General features: G+C 44.6%; 1 protein-coding gene across 3 annotated transcripts in view; it reads right to left on the minus strand.

Moving 5' to 3' along the window:
* The window catches only part of LOC132391485 (methylcytosine dioxygenase tet3-A-like), a 231,979-nt gene that overhangs the window by 144,144 nt on the left and 62,920 nt on the right, over window positions 1-24,915 (minus strand). The window contains exon 1 of one of the 3 annotated variants that reach the window (XM_059964751.1): window positions 20,481-20,503. The exons of 1 other annotated variant lie outside the window; for it this stretch is intronic. In XM_059964751.1, the coding sequence (XP_059820734.1) occupies window positions 20,481-20,501 (21 nt within the window). In that variant the 5' untranslated portion in view covers window positions 20,502-20,503. Of the gene's footprint in view, window positions 1-983; window positions 6,864-20,480; window positions 20,504-24,915 lie in introns of those variants that run through there. One more of the 3 variants, XM_059964756.1, reaches the window with a different exon arrangement.

A 24,915-nucleotide genomic window follows, 5' to 3' on the forward strand; every position in this document is an offset into this window, starting at 1 on the left:
CCTGTGCCTTTGACAATGGGAGCGCGTCAGGTTTCTGACAACCTCTGCAGCGGCTTCAGGAAGAAGCATCTCCTGCTAGCATCAGTATCCTTGGACAAAACTATTATTGTTCATCCGTGCCCCCCAGGCAAATCAGGGTAAGATTCTCGCTTCTCCAATCTTTGATATTAAGTGTGTTGAACAGATGACCATCTCGGTTCCTTTGTCTTGTTAGATTACTGCACAAGGCTGTGCATAAACACATAACTCCCTCGGCTTCATCTCCTGAGGTAACATGGGCTAAAACTACATTCACTTTGCCTTTTCTTAGCAAACAGCAAACTCTTTCCAGATATTACACAGGGTTAATGGTCAGGGAATTATTTCAATAATTGAGCAAATAAAAATTCTTTCAGCTGTTATGTACTTCTAACAAGCCGGGGTTGCTATAATTGGCAACATACATCAACCTGCAGGCTTGAACATGGCTGTGTCTTATTCCAGAAAAGTTAATAAAATTGCGGTGTCTTTTAGCTCTGACAGACTTCAGAGGAGTTAAAAATGCACCAAGGACATGCATCATTAGTTGCACCCCAGAAGGTCAACAAAACTATCAGATATTTAAAAACCATGCTAAGTTGGACCTACAAACGGGTCAGAAGAAGTCCACATTCCTAAGACATTTCCCTTAAAAAGCAACTCTGTATTCCGCAAAGGCTGAGCAGCAGAAAATGTCTCAGGCGACATTCAGAGAAAAAGAGACTTTAAACTCCACATTAAACAGTGCACGAGCATTTAAAGGGCTGCTTCGGGAGGATAAACACGGCAAATTAAAGCTGTGACAGACAGAAGCAAACAGCACTCAACATGGCAAGTATTTAAATCTTCTGTGGTTTCAGTGAAAGCAACCCTGGAACAGGTTTTAGCACTAATTTTCCATTTCCGGCACAGAGAGCGGCTGTACGAGCACTATCCTAATAAAAGGCAAGTAACAGCATACTTACATATTACAAGTCCACAAAAAATGGATTACAAAATGAAGGATTGAAAGGAAGCTGAACCATGTAGAGTTCCTGGGTAAACGTGATACCACAACTGAGAGTATAAAGCAGGAAGCAGTGATATGGTTACTTATTCAGCCTACATACACTTCCCCCCACCCCCATCCTAACAGCTGTAGGGGCCATTATCCCTGTCACACAACGCACGTACATAGTCCAAACAAAAACTGCTTCTTGGAGCGATCAAACCTGCGTGTGATAGAAATAAAAGAGGGGGGGGAGAATAAAAATCCATGTTTTGTTAACTCCGTGTGGCTGGCCAAACAGAATTGTTTTTAACTGGCGCTATCGTCTTTTGAAAGCGGGGAGTGTTTTTTTTCTCTCTCTCTCCCCCTCTCCTCGCTCTGCAATTTGCATCTTGAAGCACTTGTGTTTGCTTTGATTGAGGATTACTAAAAGCCTCGGTAAAAAAAAGGCGTGTTTAAAAGGCCTGTGAATACGAAATAGAGGCTCTACCCCCTTTGGAAAGAAAACTGGTTCCTCCCTGTGGGAACCAGTAGGTGTGTTGCTATGACTGTGCCTAGCTGATATCGTTCCGTAGTCACTGACGTGACGAGATGGACAAAAATCCCATTTGAAAAAAAAGGAGCTTGTCAGTGGTCCCTGTGATGTAATCTCTGAATGCTTAACAGCTGATGCCAAAGGAATCTACCCAAGATGCCTCACATTAATGTACTGTCTCGCTGCCAATCACAAGCCTTGGCATGCTTGACAACCACATGGGTTTTCGCCTCTTGCTTTCTATGATGAAAAATTCCGGCTTTTCAGTAAAGAGGTCCGCCGCGTGCATTTCCCAAATTGTCGTTAGGTTTTTTAGTTCCTGGCTGTCCTAAAAAAGCGACAAGTGAGAGCTGACCCAATTGTCGCACTGTAGTTCGGTCCAAAAGCACATCTGCCACGTTAACTCTTTCCAGCCAGAAGTGAGTACCAGTGAGTGCTTGCAAAGCATCGATCGCTGGGGGAGCACTAACTGCTTGCTACGTGGTAATATTGGGGTCCATCCAGCATGCAGTGGGCAGAAGAGCCATTTTCAAAGAGAATATAGCTTTGTGACACCACCCTGCATTACTAAGTCATTGAGAAATGAGAAAAGAACTCGGCAAATAGCTTCTTTCCAGCAACCCCAAGTTCTCCCCATTACTCCCACTGAGACAAACCTTTGGCAATCTTTAAGGATTCCCTGGGAGGCGAAAGAAATTAATCTTGCTCCCATCAACCCTTACCAAATTTTTAATGCATCATAGAAAGCATTCTGACTGGAAGCATAAGAGCTTCTTGGTTCAGCAACTGCTCTGCACAAGGCCTCAAGAGACTGCCGAGAGTTGTGGACACACCTCAGCACATCACAGGAATCAGCCTCCCCTCTATGGATTCTCGCTGCCTCAGTGGAGCAGCCAGCATAATCAAAGACCCCACCCACCTGGGGCATTCCTTCTTCTCCCCTCTTCCATCAGGCAGAAGATACAAAAGCCTGAAAGCACATACCACCAGGCTCAAGGACAGTTTCTACTCCACTGTTACCAATCTCTTGAATGGTCTTCTTGTATGGTAAGATGGACTCTTGACCACACAATCAACCTCGCTATGATCCTGCACTGTATCACTTAGAGGAGCCCTGTGTAATGGTTTGATCTGTATGAAAGGTACACGATATGTTTTTCACTGTTGGACGTGACAATAATGAACTAATACCAATGCTCTATACATCGTGCTACAGCTTCAAGTGTTAGCAGTACTCAGGAGTTTGGTCATTTTTTATTGTGTGGCCTCTAAATTCATTCTCGCCCCACTGTGGAAGCACCTTCAACACACGGGCTGCGTTGCCCGCTTAACCAAAGGCAGTCCGTGTGGGACAATGGGTGCTGGGGCTTGCCGTCAACAAGTAAAGGTGAGGACAGGGGAACCATACATATCCTTGTTCACCCGGGGAGAAAAGCAGGTGGGAGTAGAGGTGTGGGAAATAGAGGCAGAGATCCTTAATGAACACCCCCAACTGATTCCATGATCAGATCAGCAAATATGAAACCACTGCAGAAGTATTCATACTTGGGACAGAATTTAATGCGATACATTTATTGGGCCACACTCCTGTATAACACCATAAAAGACAGCTGCAGTTTCAAGATTAAGAGATCTTAGAGTCATAGAGCACTACAGCACAGAAAACAGGCCCTTCAGTTCATCTAGTCCATACTGAACTGTTATTCTGACTAGTCTCGTTAACCTACACCTGGACCATGGCCTTCCTTACCCCTCCGATCCACGTACTTATCCAAAGTTCTCTTAAATGCTGCAATCGAACCTGCATCCAACACTTTCCCTGGCAGCTTGTTCCATACTCGCACCATCCTCTGAGTGAAGAAGTTCCCCCTCAGGTTCCCCTTAAATATTTCAGCTTTCACCCTTAAACCACGACCTCTAACTCTAGTCTCACCCAAACTCAATGGAGAAAAGCCTTCTTGCATTTATCTTACTTGTACTTTTCATAATTTCGTGTCCCTCAATCAAAATCTCAACTCTTTCTCCAACACTCCGGAGAACGGTCTTAACCTAGTCAACCTCAGGTCCCCGGTTCCAAGCAACGTCCTTGTAAGTGTTCTCTGTAAACGGTGAATCTCAGTGATATCCTTCCTACAGGCAGGTGACCAGGCCCGTGACCCTCCACCAGGACCCTTCAGATGGGACAAAAAGCCAGAATGCGAGGGTGGGTGGTGGGGTAGAAGTGCAGGCTAGCAGGTAATAGCTGAGACCAGTTGAGAGGGAAAGTAGGTGGGTGGGGGGGAGGAGGGGTAATGAAGTGAGAAGCTGGAAAAATTAAAGGGTTAAAGAAGAAGGGATCTGATAGGAGAGGAGCATAGACTGTGGGAGAAAAGGAAGGAGGAGGGGCACCACAGGGAAATGATAAGCAGGTGAGGAGAAGAGGTACGAGGAGAGCCAGATGGGGAATGGGAAACAGAGAGAAAGGGGAAGAGGGCGAAGTTACCAGAAATTATTGAAATCAATGTTCATACTGTCAGGTTGCAGGCTACCCATACAGAATATGAGGTCTTGCTTAAAAGGTGAGGCTAAACCTGTTATCCTGAAAAAAAACATATGAACTCTGTACTCTAGATATTTTGCTTTTGAAGGTGTGTACCAGTTTTTCCATGTTATCCAGTCTGTTATGCAAAACAAAAATGTTGCAATTTGCGTTATCTTTCCACTTGCTAAACCACATATATGAGAAAGAAAACTGCCTCCTCAAAATGCTTCTGCGAAATTTCTGTGGCCAGTGCAGGTATGCTTGCGTTCCATGAGGCAATGTTGAAAGTTACAGATAAGTATGTAATCTATGACATTCGGTATGCCTGGCAAACCTCCTTTCCAAAGCAAAGACTGGAACTTACACCCTCAGGAAAAATATTAACAGCAACAACCAGCACTGGCTTACCTGTGAATTATTCAGATGTTTTAACTCCCTGTAATCATGTTGACCAATTTGTTCTATTTGGATAACCATATAACAATCACAGCACGGAAACAGGCCATCTCGGCCATCCTAGTCCGTGCTGAACTCTTAATCTCACCTAGTCCCACCTACCCGCACTCAGCCCATAACCCTCCACTCCTTTCCTGTCCATATACCTATCCAATTTTACCTTAAATGACACAACTGAACTGGCCTCTACTACTTCTACAGGAAGCTCATTCCACACAGCTATCACTCTTTGAGTAAAGAAATACCCCCTCATGTTTCCCTTAAACTTCTGCCCCCTAACTCTCAAATCATGTCCTCTACTTTGAATCTCCCCTACTCTCAATGGAAACAGCCTATTCACGTCAACTCTATCTATCCCTCTCAAAATTTTAAATACCTCGATCAAATCCCCCCTCAACCTTCTACGCTCCAATGAATAGAGACCTAACTTGTTCAACGTGTCTCTGTAACTTATGTGCTGAAACCCAGGTAACATCCTAGTAAATCGTCTCTGCACTCTCTCTAATTTATTGATATCTTTACTATAATTCGGTGACCAGAACTGTACACAATATTCCAAATTTGGCCTTACCAATGCCTCTGCCCCATAGTCTAACAATACAATATGCACACTGCTGTTAACTGCCCCCAGTAGCCCAACTGGTTTCACCCTGTCAGGGGTATTTCCTTGGTTCTACCCACCTGGCCCTCCATCGCCAACCCCCAACTCCATACCTCAGAGTCAGGATGCGACATTTGTTATGACAGTAGCACAATGCAGGATTCTATTGTTTTCTAATGAGCGGCACAGAAAGTGGGCGAGTGAAAGTTTCTCAAAGGGAATATCCCATCCTAACTGGTTTTCTCGTTCCCAATTCTGACAAGAGGTCCTGGACCCAAAATGCCTGCTGCCTACTCCCCTTTCCACAGGTGCTGCCTGACCTACTTATGCAGCAACCCTTTGCCCTTGACCCCATTTGGATGTTTTATTTATTTATTGGGATACAGTGTGGGATAGCCCCTCCGTCCCTTTGAGCTGCGCTACCCAGCAATCCCCCAGTTTAACCCTAGTCTAATCACAGGACAATTTACAATGAACAAATAACCTACCAATTGGTAGGTCCTTGCACTGTGGGAGGAAGCTGGAGCGCCCGGAGGAAACCCACAGGGTCTCGGGGAAAACAGACAAGCTCCTTACAGGCAGTGGCGGGAATTGAACCTGGATCGCCTGCACTGTAAAGCATTCCACCAACCGGGCCACCCTAGAGTGGGAATTCACCAATGGCAGAGTCTGACTGGGAAAACGATTACATCTTTCAAATTGATTTTCAGAGGGACATTATCCCTCTTTACTTTCTGCTGACCTCTGTAGCTGACTCTGAACACCACCTACTGAGAAAGCACTTGTACAAAGTGTTGTCAGCCCAAATGCTTGTACAGCTGCTGTTTGAGGCTTGCCCATGCGACCTGACCTGTAACATTAAATCTGTTTCTCTCTCCACAGATGCTGATTGGCTAGCTGAGCGTTGCCAACAGTTTCCTGTTTATATTTCAGTATTGCTACATCTGCTGTGTTGCCTTTATGGCATTTGTTTAGTTTAGAATATTTTCGCTTTAGTAATTCATTTGTTAGCATTTTCTAGTTAAAGTTAAGATTGTTTAAAGTAAATTCGTTGTCTGTGATATATCACGGCATGCGATGACGTCACACCCGGTTTGGAGAAATGGGAAGGAGGGGGCTCACATGTGCAGGATCAGCGCAAGAAAAGTTTTCTTTCTACGCACGAGAAACATCAGTGAAGCAACACCGTAAGTTCATGAGATAATCGATGTGTTGAATTAAAAATGTTAACGCTGATTCTGTTAAAGGTAATGACGGTTGATAAGGTTTATGTTTTCGTTAGTTAAAGAGTTGTGGATAGTTTGTGTTGAAGTGTATTTAAAGCAGTCAATGGCGTAGGTAGATTCTGACTGTATGTTGCACTTTAATGTAATGTAGTTGTAGTTTTACTTTTGCAAGTATTTACGATGTAAATGTGGTATCAAGAAGGAAACAAATACTGTATACATTTTGTATTGTTTTATCAACAGTTTTCACCATCCATTAATGTGGAAGGGTGAACAGTAAACAGTTAATCTTACTGCGATCCTGTTTTCATTGACTATGGTTTACCTCGGTGTTTAGTTCAGAGTTCTCTTACACCTGAGCGAGAACGCTACATCTGCAGTTAGTTGGTTTTCAACTGCATGGCTGTAGCCTCATTATTGTCATCCAGATCTATCTCAATTTGACGGTCATAGTCTCAAAGTCAAAGAAAGTTTATAAACAAAGTTTGTTTCTATCACCATGTATTGTTACTATCCCTCTCTGCTGTTTTTTACAAGGCTGAATTGCTAGCTCAATGCTGAACCCAGCACAGATGGAAAGTGTGCAAAGGAACTGGCCGATTCGAACCTAGGACCACTCATCTCAAACCCTGGTGCTGATGCCACTACACCACCAACCGGCTAACCAAATATAGATAGAGTTTAATTTGCTTGCAGGGATTTACAGGAAAATAGAGAAATGCAATTGGAATTTATGTAACAAGCTATGCATAAGTAAAATGATAAACAACTAATGTACAGGGGAAGACAAATTGTAAATAAATAGATAGTGGGGCGGCGTGGTAACACAATACGATTACAGCCCGGGCTGTCAGAGTTCAAGATTTCAATTCTGGTGCTGTCTGTAAGGAGTTCATACATTCTCCCCATGATGGCATGGGCTTTCCCAGGTGTTCCAGTTTCATCCCACAGTCCAAACACGTACCAGTTGCTAGGTTAATAGTTCATTGGGAATTGTCCTGTGATTAGACTAGGGTTAAAACGGGGGATTGCTGGGCAGCATGGTTCACTGGGCTGAAAAGGTCTGTTTTGCGCAGTGTCTCTAAATAAATATAGTAGATTACAGTTAATTGGCCATCAATTAATCAAGGCAGCCACTTATTTAGGATAATTTTTAAGGAACATAGCGAAGAATCCATCCATGTATTTGGCACACTACGTTACTTAATTGGGACAGGAGACTGCTGCTGAACAGATTCTAACTAGCCTTAGTTGTGTGTACTCGTGTGGCTGTCAGACATTACTCTGTGCTTAGAATGAGAAGTTTTTAAATAGCATCAGCTGCATGTGCTTGTGTTCAAAAAGCAGTGATAGTTATCGATGACAGTTGGTGAGAAACACGCGGAAGACAATTCAGAACCGTTTTGCTCACTGCAGTTTCAAGCATTCAGGCTTGGAGTTGTGAGAAACAGCCAGGAGTGAAAATGAAATGATTTCACTACTTCAACAAGTTAGGACCTATGAAGAATTGGAAGTTTTCGACAATCATCCTGAACCTTACAAGGACAATGAAGATTTGGAGGATGCAATCATCAAAAGCATTGTATGAAGGAAGTCTATTATCTGCACCAGGTGTCTACACTGATTTTGTTAATTTACAGTAAATCAAAAAAAACAGCAGCACACACTGAATAAATTCCTCTGTTGATAACTATTAGGGAAATAATACACTGTTTTATAATACTGTGGTAGTATTGATTATGTTCCAATTTGTTCTCTATTTCATTTAAATACATAATTTCTTCCTCGGTTAAATGTTAGTTTATCTTTTTTAAACCTTTTTAACTATTTCCATGAAACTTCAGCTAATAGGGGCAGCCGCTAACTGGGCCAAAATGTACTGGTTCCGAGGTGTCCCAATTAACCAGAATCCACTGTAAATAAATAGTAAAAAGATAGATAGTATTGAGAATATTCATGGTACAGTCCTTAAAAGTGAGTCTGTAGGTTGTGGAATCAGTTCAGTTTTGAGATGAGTGAAGTGACACTGGTTTAGGAAACGGATTGCTGAAGGGTAATAACTCGTCCTGAACCCAGAGGTGTGGGACCTAATGCTTCTCTACATCTTGCAATAGGTCGAGCACATCCTCAGTACATTATTATCAGAATAATGCTAAACTGCACTACATATTTACTCTACACCATGCACTCTCTGGGATGCATCAACTGATCATCAACTATGTGACCAACAGTTGCTTAGCCTCCCAACAGTCGAAACCAAGACAGACAAGGGTGCAGTACTCCCTTGGGCACAGCCTGGGGGAATGGGCTTCTTCTTTGGAACTGCATCAATCTGCTTTCATGCAAATGGCAAAGAAGAGTTTCAAAGTGGACAGAGGTGTTTTTCAACATCTACTTGAGTCTGCGATTCACTTCTGAATGTATAATTCAGCTTAGTCTAATGTCATCAGCCTTTTGACCAATCTACCTCAAGGATCTGCTGCACAATGAGGAAAAGCAAAACCAGCCTCACTACTGGTAAGTGAACAGCCAGAATGCTGATACTCGTGATAACTCTGCTGAACATCAGAAACTATGCATGTGGTTGGACACTCACTCCCTTAGATGGAATGATTGTAATGTAACTGTTGAGTTGAGTAACTACACTCAGTGGCCACTTTATCGAGTAACCCTGTACCTCCTGTGATGGCTGCATCACTGTCTGGGATGGGGGCTACTGCACAAGATCAAAATAAGCTGCAGAAAGTTAGTCAACTCCATCAGGGGCACTAGCCTCTCCAGCATCCAGGTCATCTTCCAGGAGTGATGCTTAAAAACGTGCCGACCATCATTAAGGGCCCCCATCACCAAGGACACCTCGTTCTCATTGTTTCCATCAGGGAGGAGGTACAGAAGCCCGAAGGCACACACTCAGCAATTCAGGAATAGCTTCTTCCCCTCCACCATCAGATTTCTGAATGGATAATGAACCAACCCATGAACACCATCTCGCTAGTTTTACCTTTGTTCTTGCTTTCTGCACTATTTAATATATCTATCTATGTGTGTGTGTGTATTCACACACACACACACACATACTTCTTACAGTAATTTACGGTTTTTATTATGTATTGCAATGTACCACTGCAGCGTAACAAATTTCACGACATATGCCAATGATATTAAACCTGATTCTTTCTAATTCCTGTTCGTGGTTTCTGCTGTTGTAGCCCACCCGTTTCAAGGGTTGGCGTGCTGCGCATTCAGAGATACTCTTCTGCACACTACTGCTGTAACATGTGGTTATTTGAGTTACTGTCTTCTTCCTGTCAACTTGAACCAGTCTGACCATTCTCCTCTGACCTCTCAGATTGATGAGGTGGTTTTGCCCACAGAACTGCCACTCACTCGATGCCTTCTGTTTTGAGTTGAGAACTGCGCTCATACAATGTCTTTTGTTTTGAGTTCAGTAACTATGATCCAGTCAGCACACACAATTGACTTTCAATAGCATCACTTATTCTAAGCGTCACGACTGGTATAGCAGAAAGAGGGGATACAGCAGCAAAAATCAAGTGCCGAAGGCCACAAACCTAGAACCAGAATTAGGCCTTTCGGCCCACTGAGCCTCCTCCTACATTCCATCATGGCTGATTTATTATCTGCTTCAACCCCATTCTCCTCCCTTTCCCCCTGTAACCTTTGATGACCTTACTGATCAAGAACTTATCAACATCCGCTTTAAATATACTGCAAGGCTTGGCCGCCACAGCTGTCCGTGGCAATGAAATTCACAGATTCACCATCCCTCTGGCTAAATAAACTCCTCCTCGTCTCTGTTCTAAACGGATCTCCCCCTCTTCCGAGGCTGTGCTGCCCTCTAGTCCTAGACTCTCCCACTATGGGAAACATCCTCTCCAAGTCCACTCTATCAAGGCCTTTCGATATTTTTAAAAATGGGGATTTCACAGCAACCTTTATTTTACTAAACTCCACCAAACACTCCTCATACTTTAACACTTTCATTCCTGGGATTATTTTTCTGTTTGCCCTCTTGACTTACACAAATGCCAGCAGATCAGGGGCCCAAAAAAACCTGCTCACCATGTTCCAAGTGAGGTCTCGTGTTGAGTTTCCAAGCCTCAGCATCTGGAAGGTGGAGATGTCCCATCAGGGTGGGGTAGGTCAGTCTGGGAAGTAGACAGCTCCACCAGACCTCCCTTATCTTCATCCAATTTTAGGAGTGACTGTGCACAACCTCCTACCTCCTACACTGAACATAAGGATTTATTTATTTGGCCCTTCCAGTCCAACAAGCTGCACCACCCAGCAGCCCATGATTCAGACCTAGCCTCTGAAGACTGCCAAGTGTGCCAGCAGAAATATTTTAATGCAGGTTGCTCTGCCTATCAAACCCTCTCGTGTTTTTTTGTGAAATCCCACTTCCCCATTTTCTCCCTGGTGCCTTTGCCAAGTATCACAAAGTAGCACTACAAAGTTCCAATGGACCCTTTAATCCTCTCCATAATCATTAAACTTGTCCTCACATTTGATTCACAGGAGATAACTTGTCATTAGTTTAACATAATCCCTGAATAATTCTGTCATCCCCACCCCACAGTGATTCACAGACAGCCCCATCACCCTCGGTTAAAGAAAACAAAGGAATACGGCACTATTGGAGGGTGCTTCCTTTGGATAAGATGTTAACCAACGTCTGCCTCAGTAAACCAGCCACCCACCCACCTCGGGCATATTCTCTTCTCCCCGCTTCCACTGGGCAGAAGATACAAAAGTCTGAAAGAACATACAGCCAGGCTCAAGGACAGCTTCCACCCCATCCATTATCCGATTCTTGTAGGATAAAAAGTACTCTCAACCTCACGATCTACCTTATTATGATCTTCCACGTTGCCGTTTGCCGGCACTGCACTTTCTCTGTAGCTGTCACTCTTTAATCTGCATTATTACTGTTTCAGCTCACTCTACCTTGATGCACCGTGCAACAATCTGATCTGTGTGCTGGCTGAGCCTTTCACTGTATCTCCGTGCATGTGACAAAAACAATTCCAACTCCATATTCCATCTGCCCTCTCAGGAAGGGATGAATAAACTGTTTGACAAAGAGAGAGATTTTCCCAGCATCCTCGCCAACACATTTCCCTCAACATCATTAACACCACTATTTGTTGACTATCTTATATAACAACCCTGTAGGAGATGGAACTCCTAATACTAAAATACGGATTAACTTCAAAGCTGCAGGATCCAACTGGGCACCATATAAACAGAAATACACTCAATGGCTACTCTACCAGGTACACCTGTACACCGTGCCTGTTAATGCAAGTATCTAATCAGCCAGTCATTTGGCAGCAACTCAGTGCATATCAGCAAGCAGACATGGTCAAAATGTTCAGCAACTGTTCAGACCAAACATCAGAATGGGGAAGAAATGTGATCTCAGTGATTTTGACTGCGAAATTATTGTTGGTGCCAGACGGGGAGGTTTGAGTATCCCAGAAACTGCTGATCTCCTGGGATTTTCACACACAACAGTCTCTACAGTTTACAGAGACTGGTGTGAAAAACAAAGTAAAGCATCCAGTGAGTGGTAGTTCTGTGGGCAAAAATGTATTGTTAATGAGAGAGGTCAGAGGTGAAAGGCCAGACTGGTTCAAGCTGACGGGAAGGTGACAATAACCTAAATAACTTAATAAAGTAATTAATAAAGTTGCCGGTGAGTCAACCTCTTCCGTCTTCACTCCAGCAAAAAGATATCCATTACCAACCGTTCAATTTTCATAACCAATTTCCCTCATCCCATGCAAATCTACAATTTACCACAAGTTGTTTAATCATTCTTACATGGACCCTCAGTGGAAAAAATGCAAGAAGTTTATGAATGGACTGTAACTGAGATGTCTGCACAATCTCCTTGAGGGATATTCTTCAGAATCAGGATCAACTTTAATACCACCGGTACGTAAAACAGTAGTGCACAAAAAATGTAGTGAGATGGTGTTCATGGATTAAATGTCCGTTCAGAAGCCTGACAGCAGAAGGGAAAAAGCTGTTCCTGAATCGATGACCGTGTGCTTTCAGGGTCCTGATGGTCGTAATGAGAAGAGGACATGTCCTGGGAAGGGGGTCCTTTTTAAGGCATCGCTCCTTGAAGATGCCCTGGATACTTTGGAGGCTAGTGGCCATGATGGAGCTGACTCGAGTTCACAACTTTCTGCAGCTTTGTTCAATCCTGTGCAGTAGCACCCCCCCCCCCCCCCCACACACACACACACACCACCCCCATACCACTCTGTTTAATATCAAAACTTTCGCACTGAACCTCTTTTGAGTTCATGCACAAGGCTGCACAAGTCTTTTCTTTACTGCAAAAACTTTGAGAAGACGGTTCCATGATATTTTCCTTCGGTTAGAATGTCTGCAGATGATAAGATTTCATCACAGCCAACAAGTTATTGATAGTAACCATACAGTTGGTTTTAATCCGCTGATTCACTGCCAGAAGTTTTCCTTTAACTGCTGTATTCGGCCTTTACTTCCATTCACTGTTTGAAGTGATGTGATTCCTAGTCTGACCGTTTATGTGCTGCCCCAGGTGGGTCATTTTTATTTAGTTTATTTGTGTTTAGACCAGGGATTTCTACCCTGGGGTCCATGAACCCCTTGTTTAATGGTATTGGTCCATGGCATAAAAAATGCTAGAAACCCATGATTTAGAGATACAGCACCTTGGCCCGGTGAGCCTGCACAGCCAAATTACACCATTTGACCAACTAACCGTCCAACCCATAAGACTGTGGGAGGAAACCAGAGCACCCGGAGGAGACTGACACAGTCACGGGGAGAACGTACAAACTCTTTACAGTCAGTGGCCAGTAGCGGAGCTGAAGCAGGGTCACTGGAGCTGTAACAATGCAGGCTAACCACGTCACCCACTTTGTAGTATTGCTGCCTCTGTTCTGAGAAGAATCGAGTGTAAATCCTCTAGCATGAAGAAAAACGGCAATGCAACCAGACACCAAGTGCTAGCGTTTCTAATCCCCTCCTCAAATTCATCTGCCCTTCCACTGTTACAGAGATAGCACAAAGGAAACAGGCATTTTCACCCATCCAGTCCATGCTACCCCTTTGCGTTAATCCTACATTGATCCTTTTCCTTCTTCCTGTCTCTACCCCACCATATTAAGACCAGGAACAATTTACAGTGGCCAGTTAACTGGCAAATTGGTTTATATTGAAAGTTTTGCATGCCATTCAAAGATTCAAATAATGCATGCAGTACACAACCCTGCAATTTTATTTCCCCACAGACTGCCACAAAACAAGAAACAACATGGAACCCACTCAAGGAAAAACCTCAACCACAACCCCCCCATACGCAAAAAAAATGCATGAACGGAAACAGAAAAAAACAAGTGAGAAACACAGAATATTAAAAACACAAGATCGAAAGAGCCCAGACACATTCAGTTTAGTTCAGTGTTTGGTATCGGCAGGCTGCCCCAATCAAAACTGCCCAAAATAGCAACAAAAAAAAGGAGCTATTTTCACAGAGATAATTTCATCACTGCGTGGATTTCCTCCAGGTGCTCTGCTTTCTGCCCACAGTCCGAAGACGTACGGACTGGCCAGTTGATTGGTCATTGTAAACTGTCCCGTGATGAAGCGAGGATTGAATCGGGGGTTGCTGGGTGGTGCAGTTCAAAGGACCAGAAGGGCCTTTTCCGCACTGTATCACTTTTAAAATAAAATTTTTTTTAAAAATCAATCCTTCAGCCTTCCCAATCACTGCGACCTCCACTGGCCTACTTGACTGAACTGGATCATCTAGTCACACGACTCAGCCAACCACCATTCTGAGCCTTTAGCCTACAATGTGGAGCACACTAATTAGCAACTGTTCTGTCGACAAACTTCACCCCAACTCTCCAATCACAAGTACCTGAATGAGGAGTCTTGGAGTCATACAGAAACAGGCCCTATGGCCCATCAGATGTGTGCTAACCACCAATATCCACTTGCACTCACCTTCCTCAAGTCCTAGGGTGGCCTGTGGGAGGTGTAAGACATGCCTTCCCTCTGTTAACCTGCAGGTCACCCTTGGGTAAGGTTTAGCACCTGCTTAGACCCCTCTCCCCACTTCCCCGATCAGGGTCACATGAAGCAATATGAGAAGCTGGTGCAGGCAGACAGTCTCTGCAGAGTATTGATAATGGCTGGGCTCACCCGTCTTGTAAAGACACTGCCCAGAAGAAGGCAATGGCAAACCATTTCTGTAGAAAAATTTGCCAAGAGTAGTCATGGTCATAGACCTCGTCATACAACACGGCACAGAATGAACAAATGAACTCAAATCGTGCAGTTTTGTTCTCAACACAACCTCCTGATCCCATCACTCACCAAAACTAGTTTACAGTGTGATTAGTTAGCCATGGTAGCATAATGCCTTTCAACACCAGTGTTCAGGGTTCAATTCCCACCGCCGTCCTTAAGAAAGTTGTACAACCTCCCCGTGACCGTGTGAGATCCCTCCGGTTTTCTCCTGCCTTCCAAAGACATATGGATCAGTAAAGGTCAGTAAGTTGTGATCATGCTATAATGGTGTCGGAACACAGAGACAGTTGCGGGCTGCCCTCAGTCCGTATTCTGACTGTGTTGGTCACTGATGCAAATGACACATCTCACTGTGTATCTTGCTGTTTTTATGTACATGTGACAAATGAAGCCAAGAACACCACTTTAACTGGGACAGCATGGGGGATCTGGTGCAGGCAAACACAGAGCAAGCACAAGAATTTTCAGAAGCATGGTTGTCTTCTGATAACTCTACAAATGAGCACATCGAAACCGGCGCCCTCTACGAACCCCTAAGAGCCAAAAACAAGACCGAATAGAATTCAGAGGCCAACTTAGGGGGTAGCCAATCAGGACTGAGGCAAGCGAGCAGGGGCCAAAATAAATGCGAGCATCAACGACTGCAAAACAATCGCTAGGCTTGGCGAAACTCGCGACACCAAATAAAACTTTACCTTAATCTTTACCAACCCGAACGTCTTTGGGAGGAAACTGGAAATCCAGAGGAATCCCGCACCATCATCGGAGGAAAGCATGGTGGGGACGTCAGAGGTAAGTTTGTTTCTCACAGAGAGTGCTGGGGCGGTGCTTTTGCTGGATACATTGACAATCAAGAAGCTCTAAGATAGGTACATGGATGATAGAAAAATGGAGGGGTCTTTAAGAGGGAAGGATTAGATTGATCTTGGAGTAGGTTAACAGGTCGGCACAACGTTGTTGGGCGAAGGGCCCAGACTGTGCTCTACTGTAACATGTTCAATCACAAAGTCAGCACGGAAAGTCCGAATTGAACCTGGATCTCTGGTGCTGTGAGGCAGAAACTCAACTGGCTGTGCCACTATGTTGCCCACAAGTAATATCGAAATTGCCATAGTAACTTCTGTTATCACAGTAACAGATAGTTTCCCTATTGTTTCAAAAACCAATAGTTAACAGATTGCAAGTCTTGCAATGTGAAGGTCACTTCTTTCTTAAAGGAACATTGAACAATCATATTTGAAGTTCCAAATCAAAAACGTAAGAGATTCAGCAGATGCTGGGTCTCGGCCCGAAACAGTGACTCTTTATTCCCCTCCATAGATGCTGCATGACCAGTTGTGCTCCTCCTGCACTTTGTGTGTGTTGCTCTGGATTTCCAGAATCTATAGTTTCTCCTGTATTGCCCATCTGATTAGTCCTGCATCAAACACCACCCGGGATCTTTTTCACTCAGGAACACAGCAGGAGATGTTACTGGTAAATCCTATTGGCATCACACACACACACAAACACACAAAATGCCGGAGGAACTCAGCAGGTCAGGTAGTGTCTACAGGGAAGAAGCACAAGAAGTTCTGCAAATGCTGGAAATCCAAAGTAACACACACAAAATGCTGAAGGGAGCATCCATGGAAAGAAATTACTGATGAATGGCCTCGACCCAAAAACTTCAGCTCTTTATTCATCTGCATAGATTACACCTGACCTGCTAAGTTCCTCCAATATTTTGTGTGCTACTCTAGAAATTCAGCTTCTCTTGTGCTTATACACTGACGTCAAGTTTTCAAAATCGTCACAAACTGAACCTTATATTCACTTCCCTTTCATACACCAGCTAATGTTGTTTAATTATTTATGTACTAAAAGCCTGCTTTCATCTCCTGTAACAAAGTATCTCAAAAATGTATCGTGTTGTTTGTTTTACTACTGATAGATAACAGAGATGAAAGGTGTATCCAGCTGGTAAAAAGCTGTCTACTGGTTCTGCAAAGCAGACAGACCTCATTTTACCCCTGCACACTCATCTAAGGCCATAAGACGTAGGAACAGAATTAGGCCATTCAGCCCATCAAGTGTGGAGGGCAAGTACTATCACAAGAGGCAGGATAAACTTGAGTTGTTTCCTCCGGAGCATCGGATACTGAGAGATCAGAAAGAGGTTTACAAGATCATGAGAGGCGTAGATAGGCAGGGAGTATCTGTTTCCCAGGGTTGAAAGGTCTAATATCAGAGGGCATGCATTGAAGGTGAGAGGGGGTAGGTTCAAAGGGGATGGGAGGGGTAAGTTTTTTATTCAGAGTGTGGTGCACTGTCTTGTACGGTGGTGGAGGCAACTACATTAGACTTTTTCGAGATGTTTGGATAGGCACATGGATGTGAGGAGGATGGAGGGATATAGACATAGTGTAGGTAGGAGGGATTAGTGCTTTGGATGTTTTTGATTTGCTTTTTAGCTGGTTCAGCGCAACATTGTGGGCTGAATGGCCTGTTCCTGTGCTGTACTCTTCCATGCTCTACGAGTCTGCTCCATGGTACTGGCAAACCCAGATCATCTACATTGGTCCTGAGCCAAGATGCCTCTTCTCCAAAGAAAGCAGCACACTGTAGTCCTGATCTTACTGGAGGTAATTTCTTTACTTGCTGGCGTTTGGAGGAATGAGGGATGATCTCACTGAAACCTACCAAATATTGAAAAGCTGAGATAGAGTGGACATGGAGATGTTGTTGCCTACAGTCAGGGAGTCTAGGACCAGCGGGCGCATCCTCAGATTACAGGGATATCCCTTTAGAACAGAGATGAGGAGGAATCAATTTGCTTATTGATTGATTGATTGATTAATTAATTGATTGGTTAATTGATTGATTGAGATACAGCACAGAATAGGGCCATCTGGCTCGTTGAGCCAAGTCACCCAACAATCCCCTCATACAACCCTAGACTAATCACCAGACAATTTACAATGATCAATCATCCTACCAACCAGTATGCCTTTGGACTGTGGGAGGAAACTGGAACACCCAGAGGAAACCCTCGCAGTCACAGGGAGAATGTATAAACTCCTTACAGGTAGCCAGGGAGTGATGAATCTGTGGAATTCATTGCTACAGAAGGCTGTGGAGGCCAAGTCATTGGGTATATTTAAAGCGGAGGGTAATAGGTCCTTGATTAGTAGGCCGACAAAGGTTACACAGGGAAAAGCAGGAGGGGTCTGAGAGGGATAATAAATCAGCCATGAAGGAATGGTGCAACAGACTCTATGGAGAGAATGGGCTAATTCTTCTCCTGAGTCTTATGGTCTTAAGATTATTCCCCTTGAACAGAGGCTGAGGACTTGGTCCAACTGAACTATCTTGCTGTCAATCTTGACTGATCCTTTAGAGGAGAAAAATATGTTGGATGATGTCTCACGTCTCCAGCTGGCTGAGTTCATGCTGGATGAGACACCAGGCCACCCACTCACACTTGGTTATTGTACGCAAAAAATAGCTTGCTGGAATTGAAAGAGGGAGTAATGAGAGGTGTGGGCAGAGGGGTGGGTGTCAATGACAGAATGCACCATCGGAGCAGATCATCGGCAGTTTATGAAGCATTGCGTCCGCAAGCCCAAGTGGCAGTACTTCAAAGGTCAATATAACTTATTATATCACCGTGTCCTACTCAGAGATTCATTTTCTTGCAAGCATTCACCGCAGATACAAAGATATACAATAGAGTCAATGAAAAACTACACAAAGACAAAAATACACAACCAAAATGCAAAAGAAGACAAACTGTGCAAATACAAAAATAATAATAAGAAGAAATAAATAATATTGAGAACATGAGTTGTAGAGTCCTTGAAAGGGAGTCCATAGGCCATGGAATCAGTTCATTGCTGAGCCAAGTCCAGTTATCCACGCTGGTTCAGGAGCCTGGTAGTGTCCTTCACCTCGTCAAAGACACGAGGAGCGGAGGGAATAGGTTCTCCACATCACAGCACTGCTTTAACTCAACAGGAAAGGTAGCAGGTCCCTGGAAGGAGGTGCAAGCGAATGGGCCTCGCCAGAGTTTGGCAATTGGAGGGGGGTGGGGTGGTGGAGGGGATCTCTGCGTTGGAGGTTTTTGGCTGCAGGCAGACTCAGTCCAAGTGGTGCAGTCAATGGTAACCGAGACAAAAGAGTCTACCACCAGATTAGATAGAGTGATCAGGTGGCAGGGTAAAGATACGTCTTTGCCAAAGGAGACATAAAGCATTCCTTCCCTCTGCTAGCCTGCGGTTCAGCCGTGGCACAGTGTAGCACCTACTTTGCACCACCCCCAACCAATCAGCGTCATGGGAAGCCATGGGAGCAGGTGGTGGTTGGTCGTACGAGTAGCTGGTGTGTATCACAAGTCCTGGTTTTACGACCACTGACGCCAGGCAGGCAATCTCTGAAGAGTATTGATAATGGCTGGGGTCACCTATCTTGTAAAGACACTGCCCGGAAGAAGTCAATGGCAAACCAGTTCTGTAGAAACATTTGCCAAGATCATGGAAAGACCATGATCACCCATGTCATACGACACAGCACGTAATGATGATGTCATATGACTTGGCATGAAGATGAGGAGATAGAGTGGACATGGACAGGACACTTCCAACATTGGGAGAGCCTTGAACCAGAGGGCACAGCCTCAGAATACAAGGACATCCATTTAAAACAGAGAAGGGAAGGAATTTCTTTGGCTGAATGTGTGGCAAATCTGTGGAATTCATTGCCTCAGACAGCTGTGGAGTCCAGGCCATTGTGTATATTTAAAGCAGAGTTTGATAGATTATTGATTAGTCAGGGCATCAAAGGTTATGGGGAGAAGGCAGAAAAATGGGGTTGAGAGAGGTAATAAATAAGCCATGATAGAAGTACAGAAGGGCTGAGTTACTGAGCTACCTAATTCTGCTCCTATGTCCGATGGGCATAGATAAGATTAAACATGGGTCACCTGCATTCCAAAACCAGCTGAGAGCTTTGTACTTACTAGATGCTCTTTTAACTCTTGTAAAACAATACCCATGGGTCAAAAGGCCTATTCCTGTGCTGTAATGTTCTATGGTTCTATTTATTTGGCTAAAATTTCTGCTGCAATCAACTCCTGTACCTCTCTTCCAGCATCGTTCCACACCAGAGAACGCTGTGTACTTCTTACGATTACCTTTGAGGCAAAACACCCAGCACTGGGCAGAACTTCCTGCAGAAACCTGGAATCTGGGCGGAGCTATGCCCTGGCTGTGTCCTCACATAACCACAGCAGAAATGCAAAGCAAAGTCATCATCACTCCTTCCATATCAGCTGGCTGTATCTACATAATCAGAGCCTGGCAGACGAGCGGTAAACACTGAGAAAAGTAAACTGTCTTCCTTTCCACAGTGACCTGGCTTTTAGCTGCAGTATCCTGCATTGGAACTTGTTTTTTAAGCTGGTTCCAATTTCAAATTATAAGATTCAGCATTCAAGATTGTTTACTGTCATTCTTCAGTACAAAAGTGTAAGGAACACAATGATTGTTAACCCAGATCTAGGAGTACAAAATGAAACATCCTTTTGCCCTGCATCCAGCAGGTTCCCAATTAAGGCCCCATCAGGTTCCCATCAAAGGAGAGAGAGAGAGAGATCGAGATAGAGAGAGATAGGTTTATCCAAACCATTTTGAATTGATTCTACCTTTGTGAATAATTCTGATGTCACAATTATGGCGCCCAGCTGATTACACTCTGCATCGTGGGCTGAGGGGAACGTGTTTAACAATGAAACTGTAAAGAGGAAGGAGGATGTAACAAACCTTCAAGAGGATGCAGCCCATTGGAGTGAGTGGGTAAGAACAGCAACGGTTCAAGTTTGAAGATGCAGGGTTGTTTATTATTCTCCGGTCTTCGATTCCACTCTGTGACATGGTCAATTGTGGTCTTTCTGAGACCACGGTTGTTCTTGGCAAATTATCTGCTGAAGAGCTTTGCCATTGCCTTCTTCTGGGCAGTGTTTTTACAAGATGGCTGACCTCCCAGCCATTATCAATACTCTTCATAGATTGTCTGCCTGGTGTCAGTGGTCGCATGACCAGGACTTGTGAAATGAACCAGCTGTTCATACGACCATCCACCACCTGCTCCCATGGCCTCACGTGATCCTGATCCAGGGCGAAGCAGGTGCTACACCTTGCCCGAGGGTGACCTGCAGGCAAGTGGAGGGAAGGAGCACCTTACACCTCCTTTGGTAAAGTCGTGTCCCCACCCCGCCAGTCTTATTCTTCAATACACAGTGTGGTAAAGGAGAACAAAACGAGTGTTTCTCCAGATCCATTTCAGCATTAAGAAACCCAATCAGCATAAAGAACACAATAAACATAAATTTAAAAGCAATCCTATAAAAGAGAATACACTGAGTGTGGCTGTGTATACGTAAGATTAGTTTATGTACCTAACCTGAATGTATGCACATAAAGTGATGCTAGGTGCAGGATTATCGATACTTAAGGTCACTCTGACAGGGAATGGTAAAGCAGGGGCTCCTAACCGTTTTTTTATGCCATGGACACTGACCATTAAATGAGGGGTTGAGAACCCCTGTACTGTCAGAAAGTGACTCTTGTCAAGATAAACTCTTCCAGGTAGCAGCCGGGCACGTGAAAGCACAGCAGGATACCTATCACCTTCTAGCTACCCTCCTTCCCCTCCCCACAACTTTTTATTTGGGTGTCTCCCCCTCCCTTTCCAGTTCTGAAGAAGGAACGTGGCTCGAAGCGTTACCTGATTATCCTTCTCCATAGATGCTGCCTGACCTGCTGAGTTCCTCCGGCACCTTGCGGGCGCTGCATTGGGTTTCCAGCATCTGCGGACTTTTGTGCGTTTGTGACAGGTCAGTGACCGCGTCAGCCTCAGCGGACAGTAAACACGAAGCGGCAGTGCGTGGAGGGTGCTGTAGGGAGCTGAGGGGCCACAGCGGGCAGTGGGTGACGTGTGGCAGGGTGGGTTAGTGAGTGGGGGTGGTGATCGGCCTGGCGGTTTGGGGGGACGTAACTTTTCGGGTCTGGTGGCCCTGGCGTAGATGCTGCGCAGCCTCTTCCCTGATGAGAATAGGACAAACTATCCGTGAATAGGGTGGGTGGGATACGACATGATATTGCCGGCCTTTCTTCTGGCACCTTTCTGTATCCACGTCCTTGACGGCAGGGAGGCAGGTGATACACTGGACAATTTTAACTACCTGCTATGGAGCCCTTCTGGCTGCTGTGGTGCAGTTCTACACCACACGATACAGCATGTGGTACGAAAAAAACTGATGCACTTTGTCCTGGTTTACTACAGTCATACCGAAGCGTTTCATTCAAGTTCAGGACAATCAACTTCCTCTAATCATTAACCATTTTCCAGACCGGTCTCCCCTTACAAATTCCTCTCACTGCAGAGAACTGTTCCCTCTAAGGAGTCCACATGCACACATCACGCAAAGGAACTTAAACTGTGCACAAAAAGTTGTCACACTCTCCCTCATCGGCATGTTAAGTATATTTTACAACCGTATGCGGTCACACGTCCTTTTCCAGTTTCTGATGCGGACGGTGTTGACAACGCGGAGTCTGCGATGATTTGTCTGCAGATTTTACAATGGGCTTATTCATACTGTTTTTATTGAAGAAATTATGCAGTGCACACTTCCTTCTCTTGGCACCGAATTGTACCTGCCTCATTCACATCCTCTGGTATCTCATTCCATAAACTCACTATCTTTTGTGTGTTGGGAATGGTGAGGATGGGGTACTGCAGGAGGGGTGTAGGACAGGTGGTAGGGAAGGTGTGCTGGGGCAGGGCAGCATGAGTACAGACACACCCAGCCCTGAGACACCAGGCAAGGTCATTTCATTCCAAACAACTGGTTTATTGGTAATTACAGAATGTCTCTCTGGTGCTTCCTGCTCTCTGTCCTCTTCTTTCCCTTTTTTTCCCATTCTCAGTCCACAGCAGAGACCCATATCAGAATCATGAAATTTGTCTTTTTTTTTCTTGTGGCAGGAGTACAGTGCAATACATAAGATTACTACAATACTGTGCAAGGTGTAGCACCAGCTTAGCCCCCCAGATCAGGGTCACATGAAGCCATGGAAGCAGGTGGTGGATGGTCGTATGAGCAGCTGGTGCAGATCACAAGTCCTGGTTATGTGACCACTGACGCCAGGCAGACAATCTCTGAAGAGTATTGGTAATGGCTGGGTTCACCAGACTTGTAAAGACACTGGACAGAAGAAGGATTTCCAGCATCTACAGAATCTCTTGTGGCTATGAGAAGCTTCATAATTCTGGCTGCTCATCCAGTAATGTGGTCAGTATGGATGAGTTTGGCTGAAGGGCCTGTTTCCTGGCTGAATTACTGCCTTCTGCAGTCTACATAATGTTGATGGCTTTTTCTGACTGAACTATTGCTTCTGAAAGCAATACGAGTATCAGCAATTTTTTAAAGCAAGGATGACGTTTAAAGACCAACGCTATGAAGCTTTCATAATGCAGAAATAAGACTAAAACATTTCAGGCTTGCGGTAAGAACAAGATATGAGAGGAATTCAGTAGATTCCGAAGCATCTGTAGAGGAAAATAAATAGTCAATGTTTTGGGTCAAACTTTTTATTTTGACAGAAAGGCAAAGGGATGTAGCCGGTATTAAACTGTGGAGAGAAGGTGTGCAGCAAGAATAGGCAGGTGATAGGTCGATCCAGGTGAGCAGGCCATCCAAGAGGTCAATAGCTTTGTCATGGTTTGGAGTCTTGCATACCTCAATGACCCAGGGAGCTATGTTGGCTGGAGTCAGGGCTCTTGGTGGGGTCACCCATGCCAAACAGCTCAAAGGCTAGAGAAGAGACGAAGAGTGGTCCTCCGGTCCTCCGGGTTTGGGTGTTCAGCTCAGGGCTAACAACCCTGACTGGTAAAACAAAGTTGTTATGGAAACTGCCACGGTCTCCTTTTACATCTGTGTGTGATGGTATTCCCGAGCCTCCACCCGGGACTTGCATGACTGACAGTAGTGAGAACCGAGAGGAAGCTACTGACATGATGAAGGAAGCCCTGAACACTGCCAGAGATGGTGGACCTTCACTGCTGCCCTAGACCCCAGAAGTGTAATAGGCAGTAAGTCGGTGAACAGACGGAGGGATGGGCAGACGGAGGAGGGGGCAGTTGAAGTAGCACCAGAGGCTGGGAGGTGACAAGAGGAAGTGGCAAAAAGCTGCAGATAATGGAGAGGAAGGTGGACCAAGAGATCAAACAAGGTGGGAGGGGAGGACGGATGGGAATACCAGAGGGAAAGGGGCAATAGGACCCAGTGGGAGGAGGCTGTGGGTGATGGGCAGATGGAGAGGGTGGAGGAGAGCAAAGAAACAGTGTAATGGGGGGGTAGTTGCTGAGCTGGGTATAGAAAGAAATGGGCAGATCACGAGGATATAGAAAAGTTCATCGGGTAAGCGGGAGACTGAATGCACTGATAACTAATAAACACAAACAAAACATAAGGAATCATAAACAACACGAGATTCTCAGGAAGCTGGAAACCCAGATTAACACACACGCACACAAAATGGTGCAGGAACTCAGCAAGTCAGGCAGCATCTATGAAGTGGAATAAGCAGTCAAGGTTACGGGACAAGACCCTTCATCAGGGCTCCTGATATAAGGAATCATGGCCAGTGTGATTAATTTTGGGTACTAGCCTACAAAGTACCCAGGACATCTTCAGGGAACGGTGTCTCAGAAAGGCAGTGTCCATTATTAAGGACCTCCAGCACCCAGGGCATGCCCTTTTCTCATTGCTACCATCAGGAAGGAGATACAGAAGCCTGAAGGCACATACTCAGCGATTCAGGAACAGCTTCTTCCCCTCTGCCATCCAATTCCTAAATGGACATTGAACCCTTGAACACTACCTCACCTTTTTTATATATTATTTCAGTTTTTTCATGATTTCTATTCTATACATATACTGTAATTGACTCACCTATTTATTTTTTTCTTCTTTCTTCTATATCATGTATTGCATTGTACTGCTGCTGCTAAGTTAACAAATTTCACGACACATGCCGGTGATAATAAACCTGATTCTAAATTTATTTCACTGGTGTGGAGATCATTTTGCTTCAAAAATTACAAAGAATTGGCTTCTTGATATTTCTGTATTCTTGCAAGAAACCATAAGACAAAGGAGTAGCGCTCGGCTATTAGGCCTATCCAGTCTGT

This window comes from Hypanus sabinus, chromosome 1, assembly GCF_030144855.1.
Source record: "Hypanus sabinus isolate sHypSab1 chromosome 1, sHypSab1.hap1, whole genome shotgun sequence".
NCBI lineage: Eukaryota > Metazoa > Chordata > Chondrichthyes > Myliobatiformes > Dasyatidae > Hypanus > Hypanus sabinus.